Source organism: Drosophila suzukii, chromosome 3, assembly GCF_043229965.1.
Source record: "Drosophila suzukii chromosome 3, CBGP_Dsuzu_IsoJpt1.0, whole genome shotgun sequence".
NCBI lineage: Eukaryota > Metazoa > Arthropoda > Insecta > Diptera > Drosophilidae > Drosophila > Drosophila suzukii.
Window position 1 is genome coordinate 17,183,275 of NC_092082.1, and position 25,106 is coordinate 17,208,380.

The window sequence follows — 25,106 nt, forward strand, 5'->3', positions numbered from 1 at the left end:
GCAGTTGGTCATTTGTTTCCCTAAAAAACATTGATGACATTTTAAAGCATGGATAAATAATAAATTATAGACATATTTCGAAAACGTAAACTCCAAAAATGTTTAAAGTCTACTTATATTTTAACATGCGGACGAGAAATCGACCGTTAGTTTTTAGAACAGCAAACACAAAAACTTTTTCTTTCAAAAGTTAATTTGTTGATTAACATTTTGATTTCAGTTGAACTCAACACACATTTTTGAAAATTACTTTTAGTAATGTTTTGAATAAATTCTGAAATAGATTGTTCGAAATGTATATTAAATATCTTAGATTAAAACATAAAACGAAAATAGTTAAAGAAACATATTTTAGAAATCCCTGTTGTTATTCTCGGGTTGCTTTAAGGATGCTTTACATTTAAGAAAAATCGATTAAAAACTTACTAAGCTCAGCTTAATGGCAAGATAAATTTCCCTAGCTACTATCCTTCACAGATTCTTTGCAAGCAGTTCTGAGATTCTACTTAAGACCTAGAACTCTCCTCAGATACATTGTAGTAGTTGTTAAAATTAATAATACAAATCAGGTCTCCGATTTCTTCCTGGTAACCAGAAGCGGCCGCCTTGTTGGCCAAATAGATGAGATACTGCATAAACTTCTCAAACTCAGCCTCCTCCTGCAGCAGTCGTTTAAAGCGGGGATGCACAAACTGATTATCTTGATCCATTATAAAAGCCTGTGACTGAAGGACTCTAAAATATATATAAAATAGTTGTATTAAAAGAATGTTTACTGCAGAAAAGAAAATAACTTACTTGCAGAAGCGAAGTATGATAACAAGAATATTTTCTATGGTTTCTTTGACCTTGGCACTCCTCCGATTTAGTAGCGCCAGGAAGGCAACCCGCTTCAAATAGGCGGCATGCTGTTTATACAATCCCTCGATGGAATCAGCGGCGCACAGCTCCTCCTTAAAACTCTTCCAGGTGGCCTGCAGGGCTTTGGCCACCAGATGCGTCTGGAACGAGGTCATAAAATGCGACAACTTGTGGCGCATTACCTGCAGGTGCCGGAAATGTGCACACCTCCGGAGTTCCGTTCCCAGAAGTTTTCCCATTTGCTGCAAATACTCGTAGGTTCCCTCCAAAACGAAACTAACATGGCGTAGCTTCAGCAGATACCCGAAGATCTGACCGTATTTGGCCACCGTTTCCGAGCTGATCACAAGGTTTAGGGGCCAATCTATCTTGCAGTGCAGTATTAGCATTGAAGTGGCTTCCACCGACAGGAAGTTCAGTGTGTCCGGTATATTGGTGCAGTTGAGAGTGAGATTCTGTGACACGGTGGTCTCATCCGCCGAACAAGCCGACAACGCATTGGTTAGCATGGTATCAAGTATACCCTTCTGGCAAAGGCTTCGTGGTTCGATGCCCGCCTTTATTCGTCCCAAGATATCACTGGTTAGTAAAGCTCCAAACTGACCGTCCAAAAGAAAAAAGTAGTTTCTCAGCTTGCGGAAATGCTCGTAGATACGGAGCTCCTGGAAGATCCTTAGTACCTCATTCCGGAGCAGGGCGTAGTGCGCGTTTACAGGAGCCATCACGGAGAGCTGCAAGCAACGGCGGGCCATGAAAGGATTGCAGGACTCGGGTACAGTGGAAACTGCTTTTTGGCTTTGAACTTCCTGCTCCAGCTCCTTTCCCATCCTAAAGTGCGTGGGCAGGCCGAAAGTCGGGATGAAAACTTCCGAAAATACACTATTTGGTTTAGCTAGATCGGACTTTGGTGACTCAGGACACACAATTTCTCTGCACTCAGTGATATTGTTATTATTAGCAGCATCGTTGTCAACTATAGGTGTAATATTTAATTTGAGTAGTTCTGCTTTTTCAGGTAATTCTCTGGGTGACAGACCACCGATATCCATGTCGGAAGTGGTGGACATGGGCGTTAGCACCGCCGTGGGTACTTCGACGTGAAGCTTGTTAAGTTCTAGAGGCAGGCAAGGCAAAGTCTTCTTTTCTAAGACGTTATCTGCTAGGCCAATACCAAACTCGCTGTCCATAACCCTCCGCCGGTTTCGGCCACGATCCGTATTTGAATTAATTTGGCAACGCAATCGCTGCGTGTGCTGATCCTCGGTGGAATTGAAGCTGGAAAAACCATCGTGGTGTTCATTGCGTTGGCGGTTGCGCTGCATTTCGCTCAGTTCCTCTGTACCTGGGCGATTTAGATTAGCATTAATGTCGGGAGGAAGTCGAGCATGCAATCCCGAACTCAAGTTGGTGGTCATTTTTTCCGAGTTCAACTCTGTCTGGCACTCCTGAAACTGTTCAGAGGAGAGACCATGCTGGCGATTGCGATCGAGTTCTGTTTGACAGGTTGGCTGCTCATTGGAATTCATCACATCCGAGTGGCTTCGTTTAAACTGAAGCTCGTTGGGTAGTAAAGGTTGCAACTCCTTGATTTCGGCTTGATCCGATTTCGATGCCACCTCTTCTGATGGTTTCTCTGCTGACTGCTTCATTATAACATCCGGTAGCTTCTCCGACAGTCCAGCTGCCTCCTCTGTTTTTTCCTCATCTTTGTCAGACGCCGAATCTGTTCGACAATCTGGTCCTTCGAGGCAGGATGTAAAACTTAGATCGCTAACTGTGCTCTGGTCAGGACTAATCGCTTCCTGGGTGTCTTTCTTTGTTACTTCGGCAGCAAGCTGCGCCACTTCCCTCTGCAAAACTAGCTTTTCCCGCTCTAGGCGTATATCCTCCAGTCGTTCGCTTTCCCGGAGAAATCCGAGCTCATTGACAATCTCCTGTTTTCGCTTCTCCAGGCGATTTTGCTGGTTAAGTTCGAACTCTGCATTGAATTCATCGTACATCAGCTTCTTCTGAGCATTCGCCTTAAGCTGAAGAACGCGTTGCTCCTCCTCCCAGTTATCCAGATAGGCCTTCGTTCGTTCCACCATGAGGTTCGCAAAAACACGTTTGGTGGCCATGCGCTCCTCGAAGAGGCTTTGCATGCTGCACCATCCAAAGCGTTGGTAGATGATGGCATACTTCTCGGCCAAGCTGCGACGCATATCCTTGAGCTGCTGCTCGGTTAGACAGACTACCATATCCGGGTACTCCACATCGAAGACGGGGTGCTAGGGTTGAGATATGATGAATACATGATTTGAATCGGTGTTACAATCTACAAACCTGAGCGTTATAAGCCTTTAACACCTGGTTGTACTTTCCGCAGTGGAGGATTTCATGCTCGCAGCCGGATAAAAAGTCTGGAATCGCATCGTTGACCACTTGGTAGCCCCTATCAAAGAACTCCTTGCTGCACTCATTCACCAGCGACGGTGAACTGTTCAAGTATCGACTGATGAAAATCTCGTTGACCGTCTTGTCCAGTTCACCCTGGTAGATCCATCTCTGCAGCTGCACAAAATAGGTTTGGGATATGCAGCGCAGCATATAGATGAGCAGCTGCAAGAAGTCACTGTTGCCGCAGGTGTCGATGGCTAGCCAAATGCAGCTCATCAGGAAGGATCCGGATACCCCGGTGTCCAGATTTACTATGCAATTCAATTTTAATAAGAGAAAGTCAATTTCTGAATTCCGACACAAAGTTAAATCTTACATCTCGGCTCGTTCTCGAACATCTTATCCAGCTGGTAGATCAGTTGAATGGCTGGACGGGAGTTGTTCAGGAGTTGGGAGAGACTATTGGCGGGCAAGGCGAGCAGAAACTGCCGATTGGTGGCTAGGAAATCCACCAGGAGCTCCCGAAAGGCCTGTGAAATAGCTAAGATTAACCAAACATTCTGCAGATTTTGTTTAAAGACCTACCCTGTTTAGAGGCCTCTCTAGCCGCATCATAGTGTTCTTGTTCCACTTGGTGCGCGCACTCAATCGCCGAAAGGCACAGCCGGCGTGCAGGAAGTGACCCGCAAAATCCGCCATTACCTCGGGCAGCACAGTAGGCACTGTAGTGTTGGGCCTGAATAGCAACTCCAGGTTATCTTTTGGCGAACTGAGGAACGTCTCTGACTGAAGACCTGCTGCTGCCTTCTTTAGGTGATCAATCAGGGTCGCCTCCTCTAAGTAGTTGAGCACTAGGTCCTTGTTTTGGAGGAGCTTCAGCTCGTTGGTCATCATGTGGTCCGATATGAAATGCTTCTCAGCTCCAGGCTTGGCCACAAAAGGCTCTTCCGCCTGGGCAGCTGTGATCTTCTTTTTGAGGACTGGCAGGCGGGGAGTTGGGTGCATTGGTGGCTCGCTGTCTTCCCGCATTCGAGTCATTGACTCCGACATGCCGATGGAGCCTACATAGGATGGGATGATCCTGGAGCGTGGCTTTGGCGTGGGAGGCGTCGCCTTTATGTTGACCATGAGAATATTACTGTGGGGCTGCAACTGCAGGGGCTTTAGAGCACGGTGCATCTGATCTAGTGATTTCAGACACTTTGGTTGATCTGGCTCCGGCGTAGGGTCTACGGATTCATGCAGCTGCAGTACTCCGGGTTTTAATCGTCGGATTCCAAACTTGTACTGGTTTTCCACCTCCTCCGTTGTCTTAGGCTCCTTTGAATCATGTTCCTGTTCTGCGAGCTGACTCTGGAAGGTGTGCAGCCTGTCCCGCTGTTTCGGGTCTTTCGTCATCTCGCTGCTAACCTGTTCGATCAGCTCCAGTTTGGCCTGGGTAGACATCGTTCCTCTGCGAAGCAACGCCTCATAGATCTTGGAGCGCCTCCTGGCCACCAATGCAGCTGTGGGCATTTTGGTAGCCTGCTCCTCCGAGGCCAACAAGGTGGCCAGGTGGGTCACCACGTCGAAGACGCTGTGGTTGCACTCAGCCACGGTTGCCATCGAATTGCCGTTGAGACTCCAAAATCAAAAGATATTTCCCATAAACTAAACCAAACAAAAACTAAGGACTGTGGCTCGGTGTGACCGCAGTTTCTGAAAATACCATGTATTGGTATTTATATTGATTACCGTTATATTTAAAAATGTTTAGGGGATTCATTTCTTTCTAACTATATAAAAGTTTTTCAACTCGACCTCGAAAATCACAAAATAAACGAAGCTTAAAGATTCGGTCTTGATATTGTAGGTTTTCTATATCGGCATGATTGGTAAAGTAGTTTCTGAGTTATCCTTATTTTTTCTCTTTTACAGAGTATATTAAAAAAAAAAGGAATTTTCATATTGTTACTATACTTACCCATTTTAATTGTTGATAATAATGAGTTCCGATTAATCGAGTTATATAATTGTTTCTGCAAACCATTTATTTATTTACCCCTTTACCATTAAAAGAACAAGGGTCATTTACACTAAATTAAAAAGTTTTAAATATATTGTTCTTGTTTTTTTTTTTACAAATACACAATATTCTATGTTTGCCCTTTGGCTTACAATATTAGCTTAGTTACCTTAGTTTTGTATTCGTAACACATTTAAGACATGCAGAATTTGAAATTGAATCTATTTTAGTTTTGCAGGTTTCTCATTTCTTTTGCGATTTACAATTATTTGTATGCCATTTTTGTATTTTAGGGATGTGGTTTTCAATCTAAACTTGCGTGGGAACATCAAGAGAGTAGCTATATGGCTAACGGGGTAAGTGTTTATAAACGGGAACGTTTTGTGACTACAGCAAAGGTGTGGTTGCTGCGAGAAGCGGTTGGCCAGGTGATGTGGCCTGCACAGGTGGCGGCGGAGCCGGTGATCCCTCCTGCTCGAACTTCCTGTCGTGCACCACCACGTTCCCCATCAGCACGAATCATGAGGCGCTGTTCGTCTCACCGTTGCTCTCGTGGAAGTTTGTGCCATTTACGATGAAAGAGGTGCCCAGGCCGTACAGGTGTCCGGAGTACTTGGCGTGGTCGATGTTGTCCTCGAAGAACATCTGAAAAGGGTGCAAGTTCCATTAGGCGGGCATATAACATATGTGTTTGGAATGGGACAGGACAAACGGTTCACAAAGCAGTTGCTGAAAAATCGAAAGGTATGAATGCTCGTTGAGCAATGTTAGTTTCTAAAAGCGTTAAAATCACATGCATATCTACCGCAGCAAATCTTACTAGTAACCCCAATCAGATTGGAGAGACCTACTTATAAATGGGTTTAGTTACATACCGTATATCAAAGTGGTTAGATGAGATTATATACTAGTGATTTTCTTATTATTGATCGTTAGTATTTGGGGTGGGGTTTATTCTGCAATATTCTTGTTTTTTCAGAACTATTTTGCAGTTCTCTAGAAGGGAAAGGTCTTGCTACGCTGATACACACAGTGCACTGTGTGAAAACATATGTCAGTATAGCGCTTGAAATTATAAAAGACAAAATATTATTGAATTGTTTACAAATTAAAAATTAAGTCAAAACTTAAAACTAAAATAAAGTACATATCAAAAACGCAAGTCTACCAAGTGCAGTTAATAATAGTTAGAGAAATCAGACAAATCCTCCATGGAATTAAAACGGTAAGCAATGCCCAGACACCAAATATAAATAAAAATTTAAAAAGAAAATTAATTCCAATTCATTTAATTTTCCAATCAAATTCAGCAAATCTTTCAATTCATATTGTCTCGCGAGCTTTAAAACTAAATAAACATGTTTCACATGGTCTTAACAGTTTCAATCTAACTAAAAACACTTCAAATTATGGATTTCATTCATAAATAGTGGGTCACTGGCACTGCAGGTGCTGCAGGCAATAAAAACTAAATACATATATAAACTATATATGAAAATGAGCGAGTTGTGACAACCATGAAGAACCTTAAACCTAATGGATGTTGATGGTGATGATGGATGGAGGCAAGTTAGTAGTGGCAAGGGCTGGGCAACAACCGTATGTCTTGTTTAGCGAATTGGAGAAGACGCGAAGCAAGCGCGTAGCGACGAGCCATCGCGCTCCGGCGAACCAGGAGTGTTTGGAGGCGTGACCATGTAGGCGCTCGAGGTAAGCGGCTCCCAAGAGGAGCTGGTGTTGCCCGTGCCGTTGCCACTGCTGATCATCGCAGACTCATCGGGAGGAATTCCTCCGATGTAGGCCGGACGGCTCAGCAGGTCGATCCGGCTGACCAACGGCTTCAAGTTCATGGTGTGCTCAAGCAGATAGGGAAAGAGTACAACGGGCGCTGGTAGGTCAAAGTGCAAATCATTTGTGTGCTGTACCTCACGCATTTTGAAGAAAGCCATGCCCGTGAGCAGGGCATCGGAACCGGCCTGATGCTGGGGGCCCACGCGCCGCAGTTCAAGTTGATCGGCAACCTCCTGCAGACCGCCCTTTAGGTTCTTGCACGACTTCATCAGATATTTGATGTCGAAGATATTGGGGAAGTATATGTGCAGCAGCTCGAAGAAGTCTCCCTCGTCCGAGGGCAGGTTCTGATCGGTGAGCAGCTTAAGAAGGTAGCCGAAATCGTAGCCGGAGTGGAAGCACAGCCACTTAATGTTGTCCACCAGAACGATGCCGGAGCTCATTAGCAGCTCGGCGAACTCAATGGGATCGATGCCGTCCTCCTCGTGCTTCTTGAACTGAATGCCAGAGTTCTGCAGCAGATCGATCGAGTCCTGCGCATACATATCCTCGCTAGGGAAACAAAAGATGATGCATGTAAAACCCCCTAAGATAGTTTGAGCTGGGCAATCTTACCTCAGGTTGAACTTGAAGTTGAACTGCCAGGTGGAGTAGCCAGGCGGCGTCTTGCCATCGTCGTCCATGAAGGTCAGGCCCAATTGGATGATCCGCAGCAGGTCGACATTGCAGCGCAGCAACTGGTAGTGGTAGTCCGCAGTGGAGCGAAATTCGCCGACAGGACGAGCTACCACGCCCGGGAATTCGGTGTCCATGGCCACATAGTGGTACTTCTGCACCACCTTGCGGATTGTGCGGAACTCCTCCTCCAGGTTATGCTTCCACACGTCCCTGATGCCGCACTCCTCGTTGCTGGGTATGTGGACTTGGCCATGTGCCGCGCCACTGATGGCCGAGGGCATTGTCTGCGAAATTAATCAGTTTGGGTCAAACGACATTGTAATGTATATACTTTTAGGGGATACAGTTTGTTCTTAATGTGTGTTGGATTGTGTGGTTTGGAGCCCCATCTAAGATATAAAATACTTTATTTATTGATTATTATTATATTACAGAAGACTGTAATAAAATAAAAAACGAATCAGTACCATAAATGTATAGAGAAGGCTACTTAAATTATTTAAATATATAATATAAACGAAACATCTTCACAACTCATAAAAACTGTGTTTTGTTACAAAATTTTTAAAGTGGTTTTTTCTTATGGAATTGAAATCTATAATATTAAAACTTAAGAGATGTACAACGCAAAGACTAGTGTACCAATATATGAAAACTTTTTGGAATTCTCCCCATACAAATTTTGTTTAATTTCCTAAATGTAGTAAATAAATAACGAAGAGTCGTACAAAGTGTCTTGTGTGTTTGTGTATTTGTGAGGGGGTGAGGGTTAGCAACATAAGAATAATAGCTGGTCCAATTGGTTAAACACGTTAGCGCAACTGAACAAGAGTTTGTAATTGAAGTTTGGCCAATTTCGCTGTTAGAAGTGCTACAATTTTGCTGCTGATACGAAAGAACAACGGAAAATCATAAAATAACGAAACAAAGGCACGTGAAAGAAACGATTTTTGGAAATTTGCTTGGAGGTGGTTACTGGAGTGATGGGGATTACGATGGGCGCTACTTACATCGTCGCCGGTCGTCGCCTGGTGCGCACTCTTTGCCGCCGGATCAGCCACCTCTTCGCACTGACCTACAACCAAGCCTCAAGCAACAAGTTCCACTTGGGTAAATGGTATTACGTTTTACGTTTTTGTTCTGGTGATCAAGGCTCTTGATCAAATGCAGGGGAATCGGAATATGTACAAGTGAATCTGCCTTTACAATACTTTATTATACCTAAATCGTATCGCATTCATTAACACACTTATCAGATATAATAAGACAAGACACTTAAAGCTGATGCTGAAAATAGACAGCATTAAGCAATGTTTAATTCAAATGATTTTATTAACTCTTATGAAGTCAATATATTGAGAAAACGAACTTAGAGGAAAGTTAAAGCCTTCGGAATATTATAAAGACTGTCATAAAATATATGATTTGTGAGCGTTGCACTCCCCCTATAACCTTAAGTTTTGGTATGCGAGAAAGTCGTGACCCCATGATTCTATACCCCAAATCTCGAACCCCTAGCTCTGCTAGTTCCCAAGATCTACATGGTCATACGAACAGACAGACAGATGGACATGCTGATCTTTCTATTGTAGAAACTGCCGTTCATCTAACACACAATTACTCCATAAAAACTAAGAAATCTTTTCATTTCGGTGTCAATATGGGCCCAGTTTTATCACTCATGTCACAGCAACCCATGGCTTGTCATTATTTTTCCACCAACTCAAGTTACACTGACAGTTTTAAGGTGCAATTTTCCACTCATTTCGAAATCGGGTTTACAATGGAGGATTTTCCCAAAAGGTGACCGTGAAAATGGCACAAATACCGTTTTTTTGAGGAAACTGAAGCACCCTAGAAAAAACAGTTAGAACGCCCTATGAAAAGTGCACGAACACATACGGCAGACACTCACACACACGCATGCAGCGGCATTGAAGATGCATTTGCATTTGCAGTTTTTCTTGCCGTGGAAACCCAAGGCCCTGGAAATCGGCGCAACGGCGTGAAAACCCGTACACCCAAGCGTTTTCCCTCGCAGCTTACCCATTTCATAATATTCGATGGCGGACTGTGTGGATTTTAGCTATTTGCACAATCTAAATGTTTCGGTCGGCGTCTGCTCGTTTCGCGGGGGGCGAGGGGGAGGCAGCGGCGGTGGATGAAATAGCTGTTTCCCGGCACTTCCGTTTTCTGCGCGGCGATCCTTTTTCGCAGAAACTTCAACTTGCAGCGTCCTCGACGTTCGGCAATGACCTTTTATGGATTTCAATCAGCAAATTCTGTTTGCGAGCCGCGCAAGTGCCATAATAAAAAATTGTTCGTGATTCAGGCAGTGTGGGTAAGCGCTGGCCTCTCGACTCCAGTGCTGGTAAACGTCAGGTTACAAGAGTATCGATAGTTTTGCCACTATTTTGGAGCCCTACTTTTGAATTTTGAGTTATCTCCATATGTATATGTGTATATGTATAGAAAAATATTACATTTTTAAAGTACATAAAGTTGACTGTTTGTAACCAATAATAATAATTAGTTAAAATAACTTATTCGCAAATACAAAAAATAATCGGTTACCCATTTCAGTGTTGTAAAGTAGTTTTATTATAGTTCACTTCCATAGCCGCCTAGAGGGCGCTAGCGTACCTGGACTAGGAGCGGAATCACCCTGTGTACCAGTTTTGCAGCACCGCCCAAGTCACCCTGTGGACCAGCTGTTCAGTGGAAAGCAAACAAATTTATTTATTCCAATTTCACCGGTAAAAGTGCTTGCATTGCGTTTTTTAACTTAAGTATTAAGTGATATTAGTTAATAAATAGAGAGTTCACAACAAACAAGTAACACGGGCTGCTGAGTTTGATTGTTCGGTTTTCTGTGTTTGTGCCACTAACCCATTTGTTGTTGCAAATTCTTCGGGAATTTAGCTCGCGTTATAAATAAACAAGCAAAACTAAACAATTGGCTTCGCTGTCTTCGTATTTTTCCCCCTTATTTTGTTTACTTTTACTCAAACATCAGCCTTAAGAAAACTAGTTTTTTGAGTAATGCCAAAGTGAAAAGAAAGCAAAGAGCGATAAATAATGCTCAGATTCCTTCACGCCGTCTGTCAACAACCGGCAATTATGTTTATACCTATAAACTTGCGTCTGTATATATCTCAGTGATCTCTTCAATAATATTGGTTTCGTGGACCGGGAAAGAACGGATTTCACCAGTTACTTCAAAGGGTTAACAAACTTTTCACGCCTTACAGTTTTTGCGTTTTATGCTCCATTGATTCCGGTTACAAATTGCGGATGAAAGCACTTGAAATAAACGTTCCCATACTGATAAGGGGTTTCCTTATCTCAATTTTTGAAAATTAACCTCTAATGAACTTACAAGGTTACTTAGAGAGGTTAGGAACTATTTTCTTTTAAATTTATTTTGTATTTCACTAAAAAATGTTATTTTTGGTCAGTACTACTTAAACCTTAGTTCTTAGTTGAGGTTTTCCTATTAAACTTTTTTCGCACTTACAAAGCTTGATCGCTTTTTAGTATCCTACTTTTTTTATGATACCAATTTATCGCTCTGATAAATATTGCATATTATTTTACTTAAAAAAAAATTAAAGTTGATTTACTTTGTATGTATGTTCTCTAACATTTCAAATTGAATTAAATGTTAGAGAATTCAAATTTAACGCTGTTAAATTGCTTACATTGTACCAATCGCATTATCTTTGCTTAGCGGAACTAATGGTATGTTATCCAATTTTTCAGCCCTAGAATCGATTAAAATTACATTTAGGTAAATAAACAAAGCAAATATTTTCCATTTAGCGTTAACAAATGACATAACCACCAAACAATTTCCCATAATTATTGGATCTAAATTGTAAATAAATCGTTTGCATAAAAAAGCAAAATTCAATTTACGTGCACACATCTCGTGCGCGTATTTGTTTTCATCGATCGAGCAATTTGATCACGTTTTAAGCGACCCGAACCAATACTTTCAACTCCGCCACTTGCCGAGCTAATTGAGGAGGTCGTGTGATCACTGATCAGCAATTCTTCGTTCACGCGATCATTCTTCAGTCTTTGGCCAGCTCCCGAACCGACCTGAGCTTCTCCAGAGCTCCCCGCTCTTTTACTGAAAATCATTTAGACTGAAAGAATTCAGTTCTCTGGTAATTCGAAAGAACGTGCCCTTCGAACAGACAACAACATCAAAACATTTGTTTAAATACGTGAGTTTCCAACAAAATAATTTGGAGTGCGCTTAGATAGGAGACATTTGTGGGTTCCACTCTGAGAACAGCTAGTCAAATATATATTGTAACTGAAAAAATGTGCAATATATAAATAGTAATATATGATTCAAAAATTGTCAGTTTCAATGCGATTTTTATTTTAAAAAGTCTTGTGAAGAATAAAGTTTTGTAGTATATCACATTTTGAAGAATTAAAAATTCATTAATAATAAATGATACATTTTTTTGATTCTATCCCATTTTAACCAAACCTTTCCAACTGGTTTGTTTGATTTACACAATCTAGTTTATTCGGTGAGCCTTTTGTAATCATCAAGGTTTGGCAGATATTCTTTTTTATTTACCATAAACCCGTATTTTTCCATTCTTTTGGGTTCTACCAGGCTTATTTATGACTTGCTTTTTGGTAATAACATAAGTTGACGTCTCTTTTTCTTTGGGCTTGTCTGTCACGCAGACGTCTTATAATCAAATGTATAATTATGCAAAATTGGACAAGTCGTTGAACTGGCGATCCTCAATTTATTGCGACGTAATTTTCTATAGATCTTCATATCAATAAAAAAAGAATATGTATTAAATACCATTACAAAGTTAGTACATTTTTGATTGTCTTTAATCCACAGCTAAATCCACAATGACCCTCAGGGACTGGGGATATCGCCTGCTGCCGGGTCTAAAGTGGCTGCACGGCTACACCGGCCAGGATGCAGTGGCGGATCTGATAGCCGGTGTGACAGTTGGACTCACGGTGCTGCCCCAAGGACTGGCCTATGCCACTTTAGCAGGACTACAGCCACAGTATGGCCTGTACTCGGCCTTCGTGGGCGGAATCATATACGCCATGCTGGGCAGTTGCCGGCAGGTGACCATTGGACCCACGGCTCTGCTCGCCCTGATGACCAGCCGGCACACGGGATTCGGATTGGGTTCTGGACCAGCTTACGCGATACTGTTGTGCCTCATCTCCGGTATCGTTGAGCTGGGAATGGCAGTGCTGAAGCTGGGCGCCCTGGTGGATCTAATATCACTGCCCGTTACCGTGGGATTCACCTCGGCCACCGCCGTCATCATTGGTACATCGCAGCTAAAGGGTTTGCTGGGTCTAAGTGGGGGATCAGGCTCTGATTTCATCAACACCATGCGTTCCGTGTTTGGAAATCTCAATAATGTACGGCAGGGCGATTTTACCCTGGGACTGGTTTCCATCATTGTTCTGCTGCTGCTAAGGGTAAGCATACAAAAATTGATTCTAAAATCCTCCTAAACAATCTTAATCCCAACAGAAACTCAAAGACGTGAAGCTGGACGGGCGAATCAGGAACTTGCGGACGCAGCAGCTAATAAGCGGGAGCATCTGGGTCATAGCCACCGGACGGAATGCTCTGGTAGTCCTGGTGACCAGTGCCCTGGCCTACAGCACCTGCGAGCAAATGGACAGCTGTCCGTACATCCTCACCGGAAAGGTCAAGAGCGGCCTACCCAACGTCTCGCTGCCCAAGTTTGAGACCACCATTCTGGACAGGAATGGCACCGAGATCAGACAGAACTTTGAACAGATGGTAAGTGAAAACAAGTTGACTAATTACCTGACCTAGTAAATGAAATATCAAGGTTCATCACATTTGTTTAACTTTGTATCCCAACTGGTTTGTTGTTGTTGTGTTGAAGTCTTCAGCTCAAAAGACTTGTAGCAATACTTGTTTTTAATTGTCTCGAAGAATTGTTTTATTTTTGCCACTCAGATTATATAAATAAATTAAAACGATTCAAACTTGGTTTATTTTTAAACTGGATGTTCTGTCTGGTGCAGTGCACAGGTCTTGTTAGATTATTTGTTTATTTATTTATATGGTCATGAGCTATAGCAGCTATAGGCCTTCAGCTCTTCTGGTTTAGTATAATTTCATTTTGTTTTCTTTTTCTTGTTAGATTAATTTTACTCGTTACCATAAGATTCAAATATTATTATATAATGCGTGCAGTATTGACAATCCTAAAAATTTTAAACTTCATATGTTTTATGAAAGATTTGTTAAAATATTCTATGATAATATATTATATTATTTTTTCAATATTATATTACTCTTGCTTAAAATCCCTGATTAAATGTATATTTTTTTTCTTTTTCAGCTTTCGGAATTGGGTCCATCCATGATAATACTGCCCATTATTGCTGTGCTCGGCAATGTTGCTATTTCAAAGGCCTTCGGAGGAGCTGGACTGAGTCCCACACGGGAACTGGTTGCCCTATCCATAAGTAATATCTGTGGCGCCTTCTGCAGCTCCATGCCGGTGACAGGATCCTTCTCTCGGAGTGCTGTCAACCACGCGAGTGGAGTTAGGACTCCCCTTGGAGGATGCTACACGAGCATACTGGTTCTCCTGGCCCTGGGTCTATTGGCTCCTTACTTCCAGTACATCCCAAAGGCTGCCCTCAGTGCGGTGATCATTTCGGCGGTGATATTCATGATTGAGTTCGAGGTGATCAAACCGCTGTGGCGATGCAGTCGACGAGAACTGCTACCAGGTGCCATTACTTTTGTGATGAGCCTGGCGGTGGGCGTCGAGATTGGACTTCTGCTGGGCGTGAGTTCCGATGTGGCCTTCTTGGTTTACCGAGCCGCTCGACCCGTTCTAAGTGTCTCCAAACTGCAGACCACTAATGGGATCAACTACATTTTAATCCGTCCCAAGCACAGTTCACTGTACTTCCCGGCCATCGAATGGGTTCGCTCGGGAATCTCTAAGGCCCTGACCACGCACGGCACCGCTCCTGTGGTCCTGGATTGCGCTCATGTGCATGGTAGGTTTTTTTTATATAGAATGTTTTGTAATTGAATTAACTAAATATATGTAAATTTCCTTACAGATTTCGATTTCACGGCCGCTCGAGGAATGGGATCGCTGCAAAAAGAGCTCGCCAAGGCGAATGTGCCTTTATTCCTAATGAGTGCCGATAAGGACATTGGTGTTATCCTCAAGGAATCGACCAACCTTGATTTCCCCACGATAGACTGCCCCGATGATTTGGAATACCTGTTGGACCAAAGTGAGTCTGGTTTTAATAGTTCCTTCATTCACGCTGATCAGCTTACTCATTGCACCAAATGCTTTTGCTTTATATTTCCTTCGCTTTTATTCACAGCTTGTTCTTCTGTTTGAGTACTCTCAAAGCTACAATGCCACATCTCGCACCCTCCATCTCTATTTAGTCCCGAAACTGAGATCTTTGTGTAACTGAAACTTTGTTTTTCCAGCTCCCGACTATGTTCTGCATTTGCAGATCTCGGCACCGCTTGTCGATTCGCGTCTAGGACATCGCGATTCGGGAGAACCCACTGAACTGAGTAAACTTAATGGAAAATCCACTTAGATAACAGAAGGCTCTTATTGGAGCATATCAGGATATTGTTGATTTTAGAAGTACTTAAGTATACGTTGCGGCACAAAATCTTATTTATGGCAAGTGCAGCCCGAAAGTTGTTTATTGAAATGCTATAATACTTTGAAGTATGTGAAGCTCTCTAAACTTCCTCTAGTATTTAACTCGAGACACATTTCATTTCCAACTGTTCCATTCCTACGTTAAACTCTGCCCTCGAATAGGTTAAGTTTAAAATGTAAATACATCTAAATAAGGTTTCTATGATTGTTTTAAATTTTGTTAGTACTAACTTTTAAATGTGTTCTGAAATGGAAAAATATTATTATAATCCGTTCGTTGAAATTAGATGCGTCTATTTTGGTATATTTTGTGTATATTTTTATAACTATAATAATAATTTATTAAAAACCAGCTCAAAGCTTGCACACATAATTTTAAAGATAGATTTCAAAAGCATTTCTCAAAATGTCTAAGCATATCCCCAAAAGGCTGCACCGAATAGCAAAAGCTGACCAGTTTTCTTTAAAAGTTTTTTATTCAATCTTAAAAAAATTCGCATTTACTTAATGTTTGTTATGAATAAGAACTGATGCTAATGGTAAATCAGCGTATAAAACTAATTTTTACATGCGTAGACACAATTAAAAAGACAATTTTAAAGGAAATTACAAAAATAGTTGCAGTTTGTTTAAATTAAGAACATTCGAAGGCAATAAATAGCAAAAAGTAAGGGTAGAGTAGCACTTAAACTAGAATAGGGATTAATTCGAAGGGGGTATACGAGGAGTACAACATTACACAACAATCGACATTTACAAATCGGTGATCTCGTGATGAGATTCATAAACGGCGGATGCCCCGACGCCGATGCTCGACATCCGGCCGGACTGATCCTCGCTGCTGATGGAGATCCGGGTGAGCAGCTCGGTTTGGATGCGCTTCAGAACCTCGACCACCTCGCAGAGGACTCCGCTCTGGGCGGCCTGCTGCATCGCCTCATTGGCATCCACCAACGCCTCGTTCAGGGCACCCAGTTCCATGCGCGCCTTCGCCCGGGCGTAGTATCCCTCGTAGCTGTGCGGCTTCTGGGCAATCGCCTGCGTGGCCAAATCTATGGAGGCGTCAAGTTCCTGTAAATGAGATAAATGGTTAACCAGGTTTCTAATAATTATTATCTTACAAGTACTCACATTAAGTTTTCGCTTGCAGCGCGACAGATTCAGCAGCAGATTGGTCCGCAGCTGGGCGAAGATGGCATTCCTCTCCAGCAACTGCTCCAGTCCGGAGATCTTGCGCAGGGCATACTGGTACCGATGGGCCGCCTCCTGGAAGCGATTCTTCCGGTACAGCACATTGCCGTCCTCCAGCAGTTTGTTGAGCAGCACCACCAGGATCTCCGGCTTGCCCATGGCCATGCTCCAAGTGGTGGGTCCCAGTTTGGCACCCTTGCGTAGGAACACCTGCACTGCTTGGATGTTACGGCAGGCAATGGCGCGATCCAGCGGACGCATTCCATGTACATCGATGTGTTCCAGGTTGCCGCCCTGGTCGAGGATGTAGAGCACAAGACTGGCGGCTCCCTGATATGCGGCCAAATCCAGAGCAGTGCGTCCGTTATGATCCTCATGGTGGCGATTGCAGCCATGTTCGATGAGCGTCTTGGCCGCCGCCAAGTGTCCACGCAAGCAGGCCCAGCTCAGGGCCGTAAATCCCTCGTGATCCTGTGCCTCTCGTGCCGATCCCCGTGCCAGCAGGAGCTCAACCAGCTCCAGATGTCCCTCCTCCGCCGCGATCATCAGCGGCGTCTTGCGCGTCTGACCCAGTGGCTCGTCCAGCAGGGCACCTCGTTGCAGCAGATGCTCCACCACGCTCCAGTGACCCTCCTTGACGGCCAGCCAAAGGGCCGAGTAACCCTGGCGATTCCTTGCATCGATCTGGGCGCCGCGGGAGAGCAGGATGCCCACGACATCGACGCATCCATGACGGGCGGCGGCTGTGATTGCCAGTTCTCCGCTGCTCGGCTCCATGCCATTCACATCCAGGTCAAACTCGCTCTCATTGAGGTCTAGCAAATCCTCGAGGATCTTGCAGTGCGCCTGCGCGGCGGCTCCAATCAGTGCCTGCTGCAGAGCCACCGATCTGGTGACATCCTGGGAGTGCGGCCGTGGTGACCAGTCGCAGGCCAGCAAGTACTTCACCACGCTGAGGTGACCCATACGGGCGGCATGGACCAGGGCACAGCGCTGCGTGATGTCCAGCTGACCGAGGCTGCTGCCGGCGGCCACCAACGGACGCACTACGTCGCAGTGGCCACGCATGGCGGCCAGAATCAAGGGAGTACAGCCCTGACTGTTGGTCAGACCCACATCGGCGCCGAATTCCAGCAGCAGACTCACCATCGGCAGGATGCCCTCGTGAGCAGCTATGCAAAGGATCGGAGCTCCTCCCATGTAATCCGTGCGGTGATTTGGTGAAGCTCCAGCCAAGAGGACCAATCGGGAGACCTTCAAGTTCGGACTGTAGACATTGCGCAGGGCGCCCAACGAGGAGGAGATATTGTCCGCCGCTCCGGCCAACCAATAAGACTGCAGATCCCGAGGAGAAAGCAGAGTCAGACTTGTGCCCCCGTACAAATGGGCCTTGAGCATGTGGTGACCCAGTTCCAGAGTGAGCTGCGGTGACAGTGGAGCCTGCAAGCGTGACAATCTGAACGCGATGGCCGCATGACCCAGCCGGGCATCGCAGAGGAACTTGTTGGACTCGCCCTCGTCCCGACGCATCAGCCACTCCCTCAGGGAGCTGTGAAAGAACATGTAGGTGTTGTCCAACCTCTTTATTAGGAAGCCATCCAGCAGCTTGAAGCGCTGCATAAAATCCGGCCAACTGAGTGCCTCCCGTCCATGGCTCAGTGCCTCCATGCTGTAGAAGATCTCGTCCAGCGTCAGCGGGTACAGAGCAGCCAGGCAGACATTAAGGATCGGAGCAGCCTGATCGAAGCTGCGGGCGGTGGGAAAGCGCAGATTGAAGTGCAGCAGAAAGATCTGGGCGAGCGAAACGGGGAGCACCTTGTAGCTGGAGGACTTGATGACCAACTGGCCGCGGGCAATGAGATCCAGGATGAGCTTGGCGTACAGCATGGAGCCCCGGCTCAGGGACTGCAGGTGGGACACGAACTTTGTCTGTGGTTGGCTTCCCGCCTGCGAGTTCTGGCCTCCTCCTCCGCCGATGTTCATGCGAATTTCTGGACTGTCTGCCAGCCGGGCGCCTATGTAGTCAAGCATATCCTGCTGCAGCGTCTGGCTGCTTGCCCAGCTATCCAGGGTGAGTTGCGTGTAGCTGGGCGCCTTGACCAGCTCCAGCATCTGGGTCCTCACGGTGGCCACCAGCTTCAGCCAGGCCGGAAAATGCGGCGTGAGTTGTGCCAGGAAACTGGCAATGGTGTGCCCATGGTCGGGACGATGGTACTCCGCTTCGCATAGGGCATCCACCAAGATGACAGCCACCTTGGCGGGAATCTTGCCCGCCCGGTGAAGCTGCGACAGTGGCTCCAGAATGGCCAACTTCATCACTCTCTCCGCATCCGCGATGCACTCGCGCACACTGAGAATGTCCTGGAGATGCGGCTCCGACAGAAGGTAATCCCTGTATGCGGTCAACTGAGGAGCCTGGCAAAGCTGGGCGGCCAGGGAGTGCACAAAGTCCGGCACCTGGCAGGTGAGATTGGCGTCCGCCTGGCAGAAGTGGTAGCCAACCATGTGAGAGGCCAATCCGCGCATGCGCTCACAGTGGGCGCCCAACTGTAGCTGGCTGTAGATGCCATCGGGATCGTCCTGCATCTGCCGGCGGCCGAAACAGGAGTACTCCACCAGCTGGAGACAGAATGCGGTCTTTCCCGTACCCGGCTGTCCGTTGATAAGCACGACCCGTGTCTCGGTTCCGAGGAGGATGTTGGACAGCTGCTGCACCAGCCATTGGCGACCCACATACGGAGGATCGGGCTCCTGCAGGGGCACCTCAAAGAACAAGGGCTTCAGGGCCAACTGAACTGCCGCCAAAGTGGAGGCAGTGACTCTGGATCCCACTGCTGCTGCTGCTGATGAACTGGAACTGGATGCCTGCTGACCACGCGTCGTTCTCCTTGCGTTTCCCTTGCGACTCTTGCTCGGCAGTGCCTCGTACACGTGCAGCATGGAGCAGCCGGCCTTGAACTTGCCACACAGACTCAGGGAATCCTCCTTGACCCCGACCCCATGACTGGTGGCGACCGACAGCTGGCTGCCGCTGAGCATTCCGGCTCCGCTGGCCAGCGTCTGCTCCGGACTGACATTCTGCGAGGAGCCACTCGTTGTGGTGCTGGCCGCTCCCACTCCACTGCTGCTGGTGGTGCTCGTGGTGGAGTGGGCCGAGATGGGTTCGCAGCCACTGCCGCTGCTGCTGCTGTTACCATTGCTCCCGGGATCGTTGAGCAGCAGGCCGAGTCGGGCGTGGAGCTGGTCCTTCTGCAGCTTCTCATTCAGCAGCGAGGAGTGATGGTCAAGGGCGTCGCTTCCTGGGAGAGGAAAAACAAAAGTAATTTTAGATTTTGAATTCTCCGTAAGCTTAACATGCAAATAACAAATGGAACATTTTTTAGAAAGTTAAAATTGTATACCTGTCTTTTGCTTAACCTTAAAGAACTAAATTGGGTGACTTATGGATAGTAAATTAATTTAAATGTTAACATTTAATATAAGAATCTCAAGGACACCTCAAGTTACGATTTAAAGATGAAATAATTTAAGAGTTTTGAAATTTTTAAACCAAAGAACTTATTTTCTTGTATGATAATTTATCAGTGATAAGTAAATTTTCGTAGTAAAAATTGAGAGCGAAAAAAAAGTCAATTTAAGAATTCATCTTCTCACTATTTTGAGAAGAAGCATTCTTGAAATCAAGACGAAAGATCTCTCGAGCTTGTTTTTGAGATTAATTTTCAAGTAGGGATAAAACTTATATCGCTTTTTGTTTTGGAGAGCACATCATCCCAATTTGGAGAGCTTGAGGTTAAATTGATATTGGCTCACTTTTGAGATCGATAGATCGGTTTTGATAACTTTTTTTTAAGTGTAACAATAACTTGTAAGATGTTGATAAATAATAATATAAAAACATGCAAATCGCTGGAATCAAGACGACAACTGGGTTAATGGACGACAATGAGGATGTAACATGCTAACGTCTGAAACTGGAGGATGCACAAAGAAAAGGAGCGGAGCCATGCCTGCTAGTTGATTCAGTCCCGCCTCGCTGGAAGTGGAGGAGTTTACGCTCCACAGGGACTTGATCTTGCCGAAGACCAGAGAGGACAGATGACCCGCATAGACGGAGGTTCCAGCTAAACTCAGTCTGTTGAGGCGATTTTCGCTACTCGCTCCATGGCGAGCCGAGGTCTTCAGGTTGTGGTTGCTGACGTTCTTCCTTCGCCTTCTGGTGACCGCCGAATCCGAGCAGGTCGATGTGTTAAGGGCATTGGATTCCTTGCCCACCGTCTGGTTATCATGGTGGTGATGGTGCTGATGAGGATGATCTAATGATGGATGCTGGGTGAATTTTCTTTTCGAGGACGTTTGTTCTTAAGCAATAAACATTTACTCTTTTTATACCTATACCATTGTCTATTAATAATATATTCTTCAAATAGCTAGATAGATGTTTAAAACCCATTTCTTTCCTTTATAACAGTGGCTCTTTTCTATGCCAACTCTTGAACCTGACCCACACTTGAACCCCACACTGAACTTACCTCCGGACAGGATTGATGCCGTGTCAATGGGACAACCCCCATTGGAGGCAGTGCGTCGATGGCCGCCGCCCACACCTCCAGCCAAGCCTCCTCCTCCTCCTCCGCCTGATCCCCCGCCACTTCCTCCGGTGAGGGCGCTGCGCAGATTCTTGTGGTTAAAGAACCGCCTCCGCGTCGGCGGTGTGGCAAAAGCCGGTGGTGCGGCACTCAGCTCGCTGTAGGCCACCGCATGGATGTTGTGGCTCAGGCTGCTGCTGCGGCTGTGGCCACTTATACCATTGCCGTTGGCCATCAACTGCTTGGCAACGGAGGAGGAGGCGACTCCTCCACCGAGGTGCTGGTGGTGCACATCCACGGTGACCGTCTGCGTGGTGCCGGTGGAAAAGCCATTGCCATTGGTAGAGGCCGCTGCCCGGGGCAGTTTGCCATTGCTCGCATAGCGGTGGTGGTAATCCGGCGACTGCGACTCCTGGCGGTGCTGCTGCAAAGAAATTTGTGGCAATAGAGTTAGGAACTTATCAATGATGAAAGTTATTATGCAGGGGAAAAAAAATTTAAAGATTACTCTAGCCTCTCCAAATTTTACTATAAACTAATAGTCGAGTTGTGCGTGAAATCGTTTTTTTAAATCCCATTTTCAGTATACCCTGATTGATTACTAATAACAAATTTAACAAAATAAGTTAAGACTTTAAATATAAGGATTCAAATTTCAAACCAATTAAATGTTGCTGGAAATCGTATTTTAAGAAATCGATTTTACATAATATACGGAGATCGTAGTTTAAGAGAACGATTTTACACAATATTTGACGTTTTCTTGGAATATACAAAAATTTTAAAACCAAAACAACAAAATATATTGCCAATTTTTCAATAATATTAAACCAATATTACTACTTTTCTTTCGGTGCAAAAACTGAACAGCTTTCGTCAAAGTTGAGCAGGCCCCAAAGCAAAGGCGTTACCATTTGATTGGTCACATGTGTGGGCCATCCCAAGACGAAAGCCTTCCAATGGCCATAGATTCATAAAGACAACGAGGTGGTGCTGCTTCTAGGCACAAAAACCCACCTAGTTGCAGCCCTAAACAAAAATATTTTCAGGCTTATCGGGTGAACAGCTTTACCACCCGGTGCAGACATAATTATCATGTCAAGATCAGCCCGGATTGGTGGGCACACACTTTGAAAATTTTCCATTGGACAAATCATGCACTTGACGAAATTATGCTTTAACCTTGATCTCCTAAAAAACAAAGTTTGCTTTCGTGTATACTTTGTCACACATATATGGTGTTTTCCCAACCCATAAGTGTGGAAAGCCAAATATGAGGGCAAACAATTAGGGTGCTAAAATATGCTGTGAAAATTTTGAAATGGCAGGTTAACAAAGCTTTTACGAGCTAATAAGCCCAGCAAATATTAAATCTCCATTATTCCGATTTGAAAGAAAGGCTTGTTAAAATCAAGTAATATTTGGCTTTATGAAATATGTTCAATGGCATATAATTTCCCAAGGACTTTCTATTCTACAAATGTTTTCTCTGAGTGCAGCTCCACCTTATGAAGCCTAGTGATTGTCCAGTTTGTAGACTGTTGTCCTCCGATCCGTCGGGACTCGAACCGAAACCAATTTCATTCACATGCGCCACAAAAGCCCCTCGATCGAGGTCTTAGTCATCGTCTAGTCTCTGACTCTGGCTCCTTCGGATCGGGGGATTCGTCTTAATGAACTGCAAATCATTTTCTGTCTGCGTTGGTTTTCGCCTTCTCTTGTTTTCCTCGGACTCTTTTTCTTTTTATTATTATTTTTGGGTAGGCTGAGAGACTGGACATGGCACAGAAAAGCTAAGAAACGTGATTTGCAGGCCAGAATCGGTAACAGAAAAAGAAACAGAACCCGAGAACCAGTTTCTGGGTTCTGTGTGGGATAATAAGATGAAATTGGTTGGCTCCGCCAGACGGAGTCGAAAGGCCATTAATTGACAGGCAGGAGGTGTACACATGTATGTGGAGGCAGGCAGGTGGTTGGAGCCCAGGGAGGAGCTTTGGACTTTTGAGCCAGCCAAAAGAATCGAAGGGACTGTTATGAAATTAATTGAAGGCGAAGAAACTCAAGGATCGATCTTTATTTTTAGATCATCGATTAGGGGTTTAACAGAGCTGTTGAAATTATGGTTAGCTATTCAATTTGGCCCCTTCGATGATTGTGATTTGGCTAAAGAACCGATCTGACAAGTTGGTACCGCCTGCGGAAGTCTGAGTGCTCTGGTTCTCCTCCTCCAGCGGATGTCTGGGTTCAGGTTCTCTGCCTTCCAGTCACGACCACGAGTCGCCCACTTCCGCTGGAGGATGCTCGAATGAGCCAGTCTGCCCACAGACTGTCAACTGCCTAACTATCTCTACAAGACTTTATTCTACTTTGCATTTTCACGAAAAAGTACTGACAATTAGTTTTAGATTATGTAAAAAAAACTTACAAAATTAAAAAAAAGAGGATAAAAAAAGAATATAATATTTTTCAGGTTGAATTAAATTATTTTAAGGTTGAATTAAAGGTATTATATTAATTTCAATAGATCATAAACTAAGAGTTCCCCAATTTTCAACGTCCTAGCTTATTTTAACAAGGACTCATAGTTTCCTAGTTTAAAAATCACAATTTACTTTTTATAAAATCTTTTCTAAACTATAAAGATATGAAATCGATATAAGTGTAGCCATAACTTTCCTTGATAAACTATCTACTGTCTCCGTATGTGCGTATCTCTGATCGGCAGGCTTCAATCTGGGATCTCAGAGCTACCGGGATCATCTGGGGAATTCCGTGACGCTGATCTCGTATCCATCGATCTGTGGATCTATTGATCCGTGGGCTGGGTTCCGCCTCTATCTCATCGTAATTAAGCTGCGGTTCGCTTTGGTCTGTTTCGATGCGCTTCAGACGAACCCAACCCAACAAAATCCAATCCAATCCCAGTGAAAGACCCCACCCAACCCCTCCTTTCTTTCTTTCACTCGCGTGGTGGAAAGGCTTTCTTTAAACTAGTTCGTCGTGGGGTCTGGGATCTCTTATCGCTTCCCGCGGCGGCGTTTTAATTGGCCCCATCACTTTGATTAAGTTGTAGCCGGCACACGAGCTGTGCTTTGGAAAATAATTAACAAATTATGCTTGCCATACATGGGGTCCATGGAAAATTTGAAAATTGAAAAAAAATCACATCTGAAAAGGTGATTTTCACTTTTCCCGCTCGGCAATTTGTCCACGCGGCGGACTCACAGAGAAAGAGGAGTTGCCATGGCTACCGTGAAAAAAGCGCCATAAAATTTGCACCGCTGGATGGAGATGATCGAAGTTAGTGAGATGGAAACAGGATGCCAATAAATAGTGTAATTTGTTAAGGAGCGCAGGTCGTTGTCCGTTGAACGTATGCGATCATAATGTGTTTAGACAGGGTTCCATTTTTAAGTAATTTTAATGGATATATTTTGACATCATTACAGATAATAAAGATTTTAGGAGAAGTTTTTACATATTTGTCTGAAAATTAAAGTTTAAGTAACCCCCTCAGTAACTTTAAATCTTCCATCTGTATAAAATATTTACCCAACCCACTTCGGAATCCAATTTATATATTGCCAAATTATAATCGTGAGAACACTCCAACATTTTTTAGGAGGAACAAATCATGTTGGAGACTTATGAACTGTCAACCGATTGGCTGAACTTTGGCCGCTCCCAGAGGGGCAAACAAATGAGCAGAACGAGCCAATTGACCAACTGACTACTTACTATAACTATGTATATCCCCAGAAAATATATCGAGCAGAAAGCCCCAAGACCGAACCGGATCGGATAGGATAGGAACCCCTGGGGGAGTCTATCCGCCCCTCCTCGCATTGGGGCGCAGGTGTAATAATGCCAGCTGCCACAGAGTCGGGCCAGAAAAAGCCAGTAATTGTAATA

General features: G+C 44.6%; 4 protein-coding genes across 14 annotated transcripts in view; 1 reads left to right on the top strand and 3 right to left on the bottom strand.

Annotated features, from left to right (window-relative positions):
• Window positions 1–75: 75 nt before the first annotated feature.
• Window positions 76–4,931, bottom strand: Grip163 (gamma-tubulin complex component 6). The gene is made up of 5 exons (XM_017080825.4): window positions 3,823–4,931; window positions 3,614–3,767; window positions 3,184–3,548; window positions 799–3,128; window positions 76–735 (listed from the first exon to the last, which is right to left on the bottom strand). The coding sequence occupies exons 1-5, from the start codon at window positions 4,840–4,842 to the stop codon at window positions 507–509; spliced, it is 4,098 nt and encodes a 1,365-aa protein (XP_016936314.4). The 5' UTR covers window positions 4,843–4,931; the 3' UTR covers window positions 76–506.
• A 375-nt stretch (window positions 4,932–5,306) lies between these two features.
• Pop2 (CCR4-NOT transcription complex subunit Pop2) lies at window positions 5,307–10,076 on the bottom strand. Of its 4 annotated transcripts, XR_010654052.2 has the most exons (5): window positions 9,758–10,076; window positions 8,722–8,998; window positions 7,649–7,995; window positions 6,118–7,585; window positions 5,307–5,887 (listed from the first exon to the last, which is right to left on the bottom strand). XR_010654052.2 is itself a non-coding variant. In XM_036814795.3 (4 exons), exons 1-4 carry the CDS (start codon window positions 9,764–9,766, stop codon window positions 5,762–5,764), a joined length of 900 nt encoding a protein of 299 aa, XP_036670690.1. In that variant the 5' UTR covers window positions 9,767–10,071; the 3' UTR covers window positions 5,307–5,761. The 4 variants fall into 4 exon arrangements, 2 of the variants coding, with proteins under 2 accessions (XP_036670690.1, XP_065720815.1); XR_010654051.2 differs by lacking the exon at window positions 8,722–8,998 and having other exon boundaries at window positions 9,758–10,075; XM_036814795.3 differs by lacking the exon at window positions 8,722–8,998 and having other exon boundaries at window positions 7,168–7,585; window positions 9,758–10,071.
• A 266-nt stretch (window positions 10,077–10,342) lies between these two features.
• LOC108014665 (sodium-independent sulfate anion transporter) lies at window positions 10,343–15,767 on the top strand. 3 transcript variants are annotated; one of them, XM_036814941.3, is made up of 6 exons: window positions 10,343–10,467; window positions 12,594–13,198; window positions 13,254–13,529; window positions 14,101–14,773; window positions 14,840–15,019; window positions 15,116–15,767. In XM_036814941.3, the coding sequence occupies exons 2-6, from the start codon at window positions 12,605–12,607 to the stop codon at window positions 15,130–15,132; spliced, it is 1,740 nt and encodes a 579-aa protein (XP_036670836.3). In that variant the 5' UTR covers window positions 10,343–10,467; window positions 12,594–12,604; the 3' UTR covers window positions 15,133–15,767. The 3 variants fall into 3 exon arrangements, with proteins under 3 accessions (XP_036670836.3, XP_036670834.3, XP_070852259.1); XM_036814939.3 differs by having other exon boundaries at window positions 10,344–10,467; window positions 15,228–15,767; XM_070996158.1 differs by lacking the exon at window positions 10,343–10,467 and adding an exon at window positions 11,794–11,943 and having other exon boundaries at window positions 15,228–15,767.
• Window positions 15,768–15,871: 104 nt separating this feature from the next.
• rols (rolling pebbles) overlaps window positions 15,872–25,106 on the bottom strand; it is a 59,537-nt gene continuing 50,302 nt past the window's right edge. For 3 of the 6 annotated variants that reach the window (XM_036814933.3, XM_065864739.2, XM_070996157.1), the window contains 3 exons: window positions 21,138–21,618; window positions 16,546–19,904; window positions 15,872–16,485 (listed from right to left, as the gene is read on the bottom strand). In XM_036814933.3, coding sequence (XP_036670828.3) covers window positions 16,168–16,485; window positions 16,546–19,904; window positions 21,138–21,618 — 4,158 coding nt within the window. In that variant the 3' untranslated portion in view covers window positions 15,872–16,167. Of the gene's footprint in view, window positions 16,486–16,545; window positions 19,905–20,615; window positions 20,922–21,137; window positions 21,619–25,106 lie in introns of all 6 variants that reach the window. The other 3 variants (XM_036814934.3, XM_036814938.3, XM_036814931.3) reach the window with 2 other exon arrangements.

Bases quoted from the DNA above. Each gene is read 5' to 3' on its own strand.
- LOC108014665 (XM_036814939.3), top strand. From the start codon at position 12,605: ATGACCCTCAGGGACTGGGGATATCGCCTGCTGCCGGGTCTAAAGTGG. The intron at 13,199-13,253 runs GTAAGCATACAA...TAATCCCAACAG, and splicing joins TTGTTCTGCTGCTGCTAAGG to AAACTCAAAGACGTGAAGCT. The intron at 13,530-14,100 runs GTAAGTGAAAAC...TTTCTTTTTCAG, and splicing joins GACAGAACTTTGAACAGATG to CTTTCGGAATTGGGTCCATC.
- Pop2 (XM_036814795.3), bottom strand. The intron at 7,586-7,648 runs GTAAGATTGCCC...TTGTTTCCCTAG, and splicing joins AACTTCAAGTTCAACCTGAG to CGAGGATATGTATGCGCAGG. The intron at 5,888-7,167 runs GTACAGCACACA...CACCCTTTTCAG, and splicing joins CTTTCTTCAAAATGCGTGAG to ATGTTCTTCGAGGACAACAT.
- Grip163 (XM_017080825.4), bottom strand. From the start codon at position 4,842: ATGGCAACCGTGGCTGAGTGCAACCACAGCGTCTTCGACGTGGTGACC. The intron at 3,129-3,183 runs GTTTGTAGATTG...TCTCAACCCTAG, and splicing joins TAAAGGCTTATAACGCTCAG to CACCCCGTCTTCGATGTGGA. The intron at 736-798 runs GTAAGTTATTTT...TATATATTTTAG, and splicing joins ATCATACTTCGCTTCTGCAA to AGTCCTTCAGTCACAGGCTT.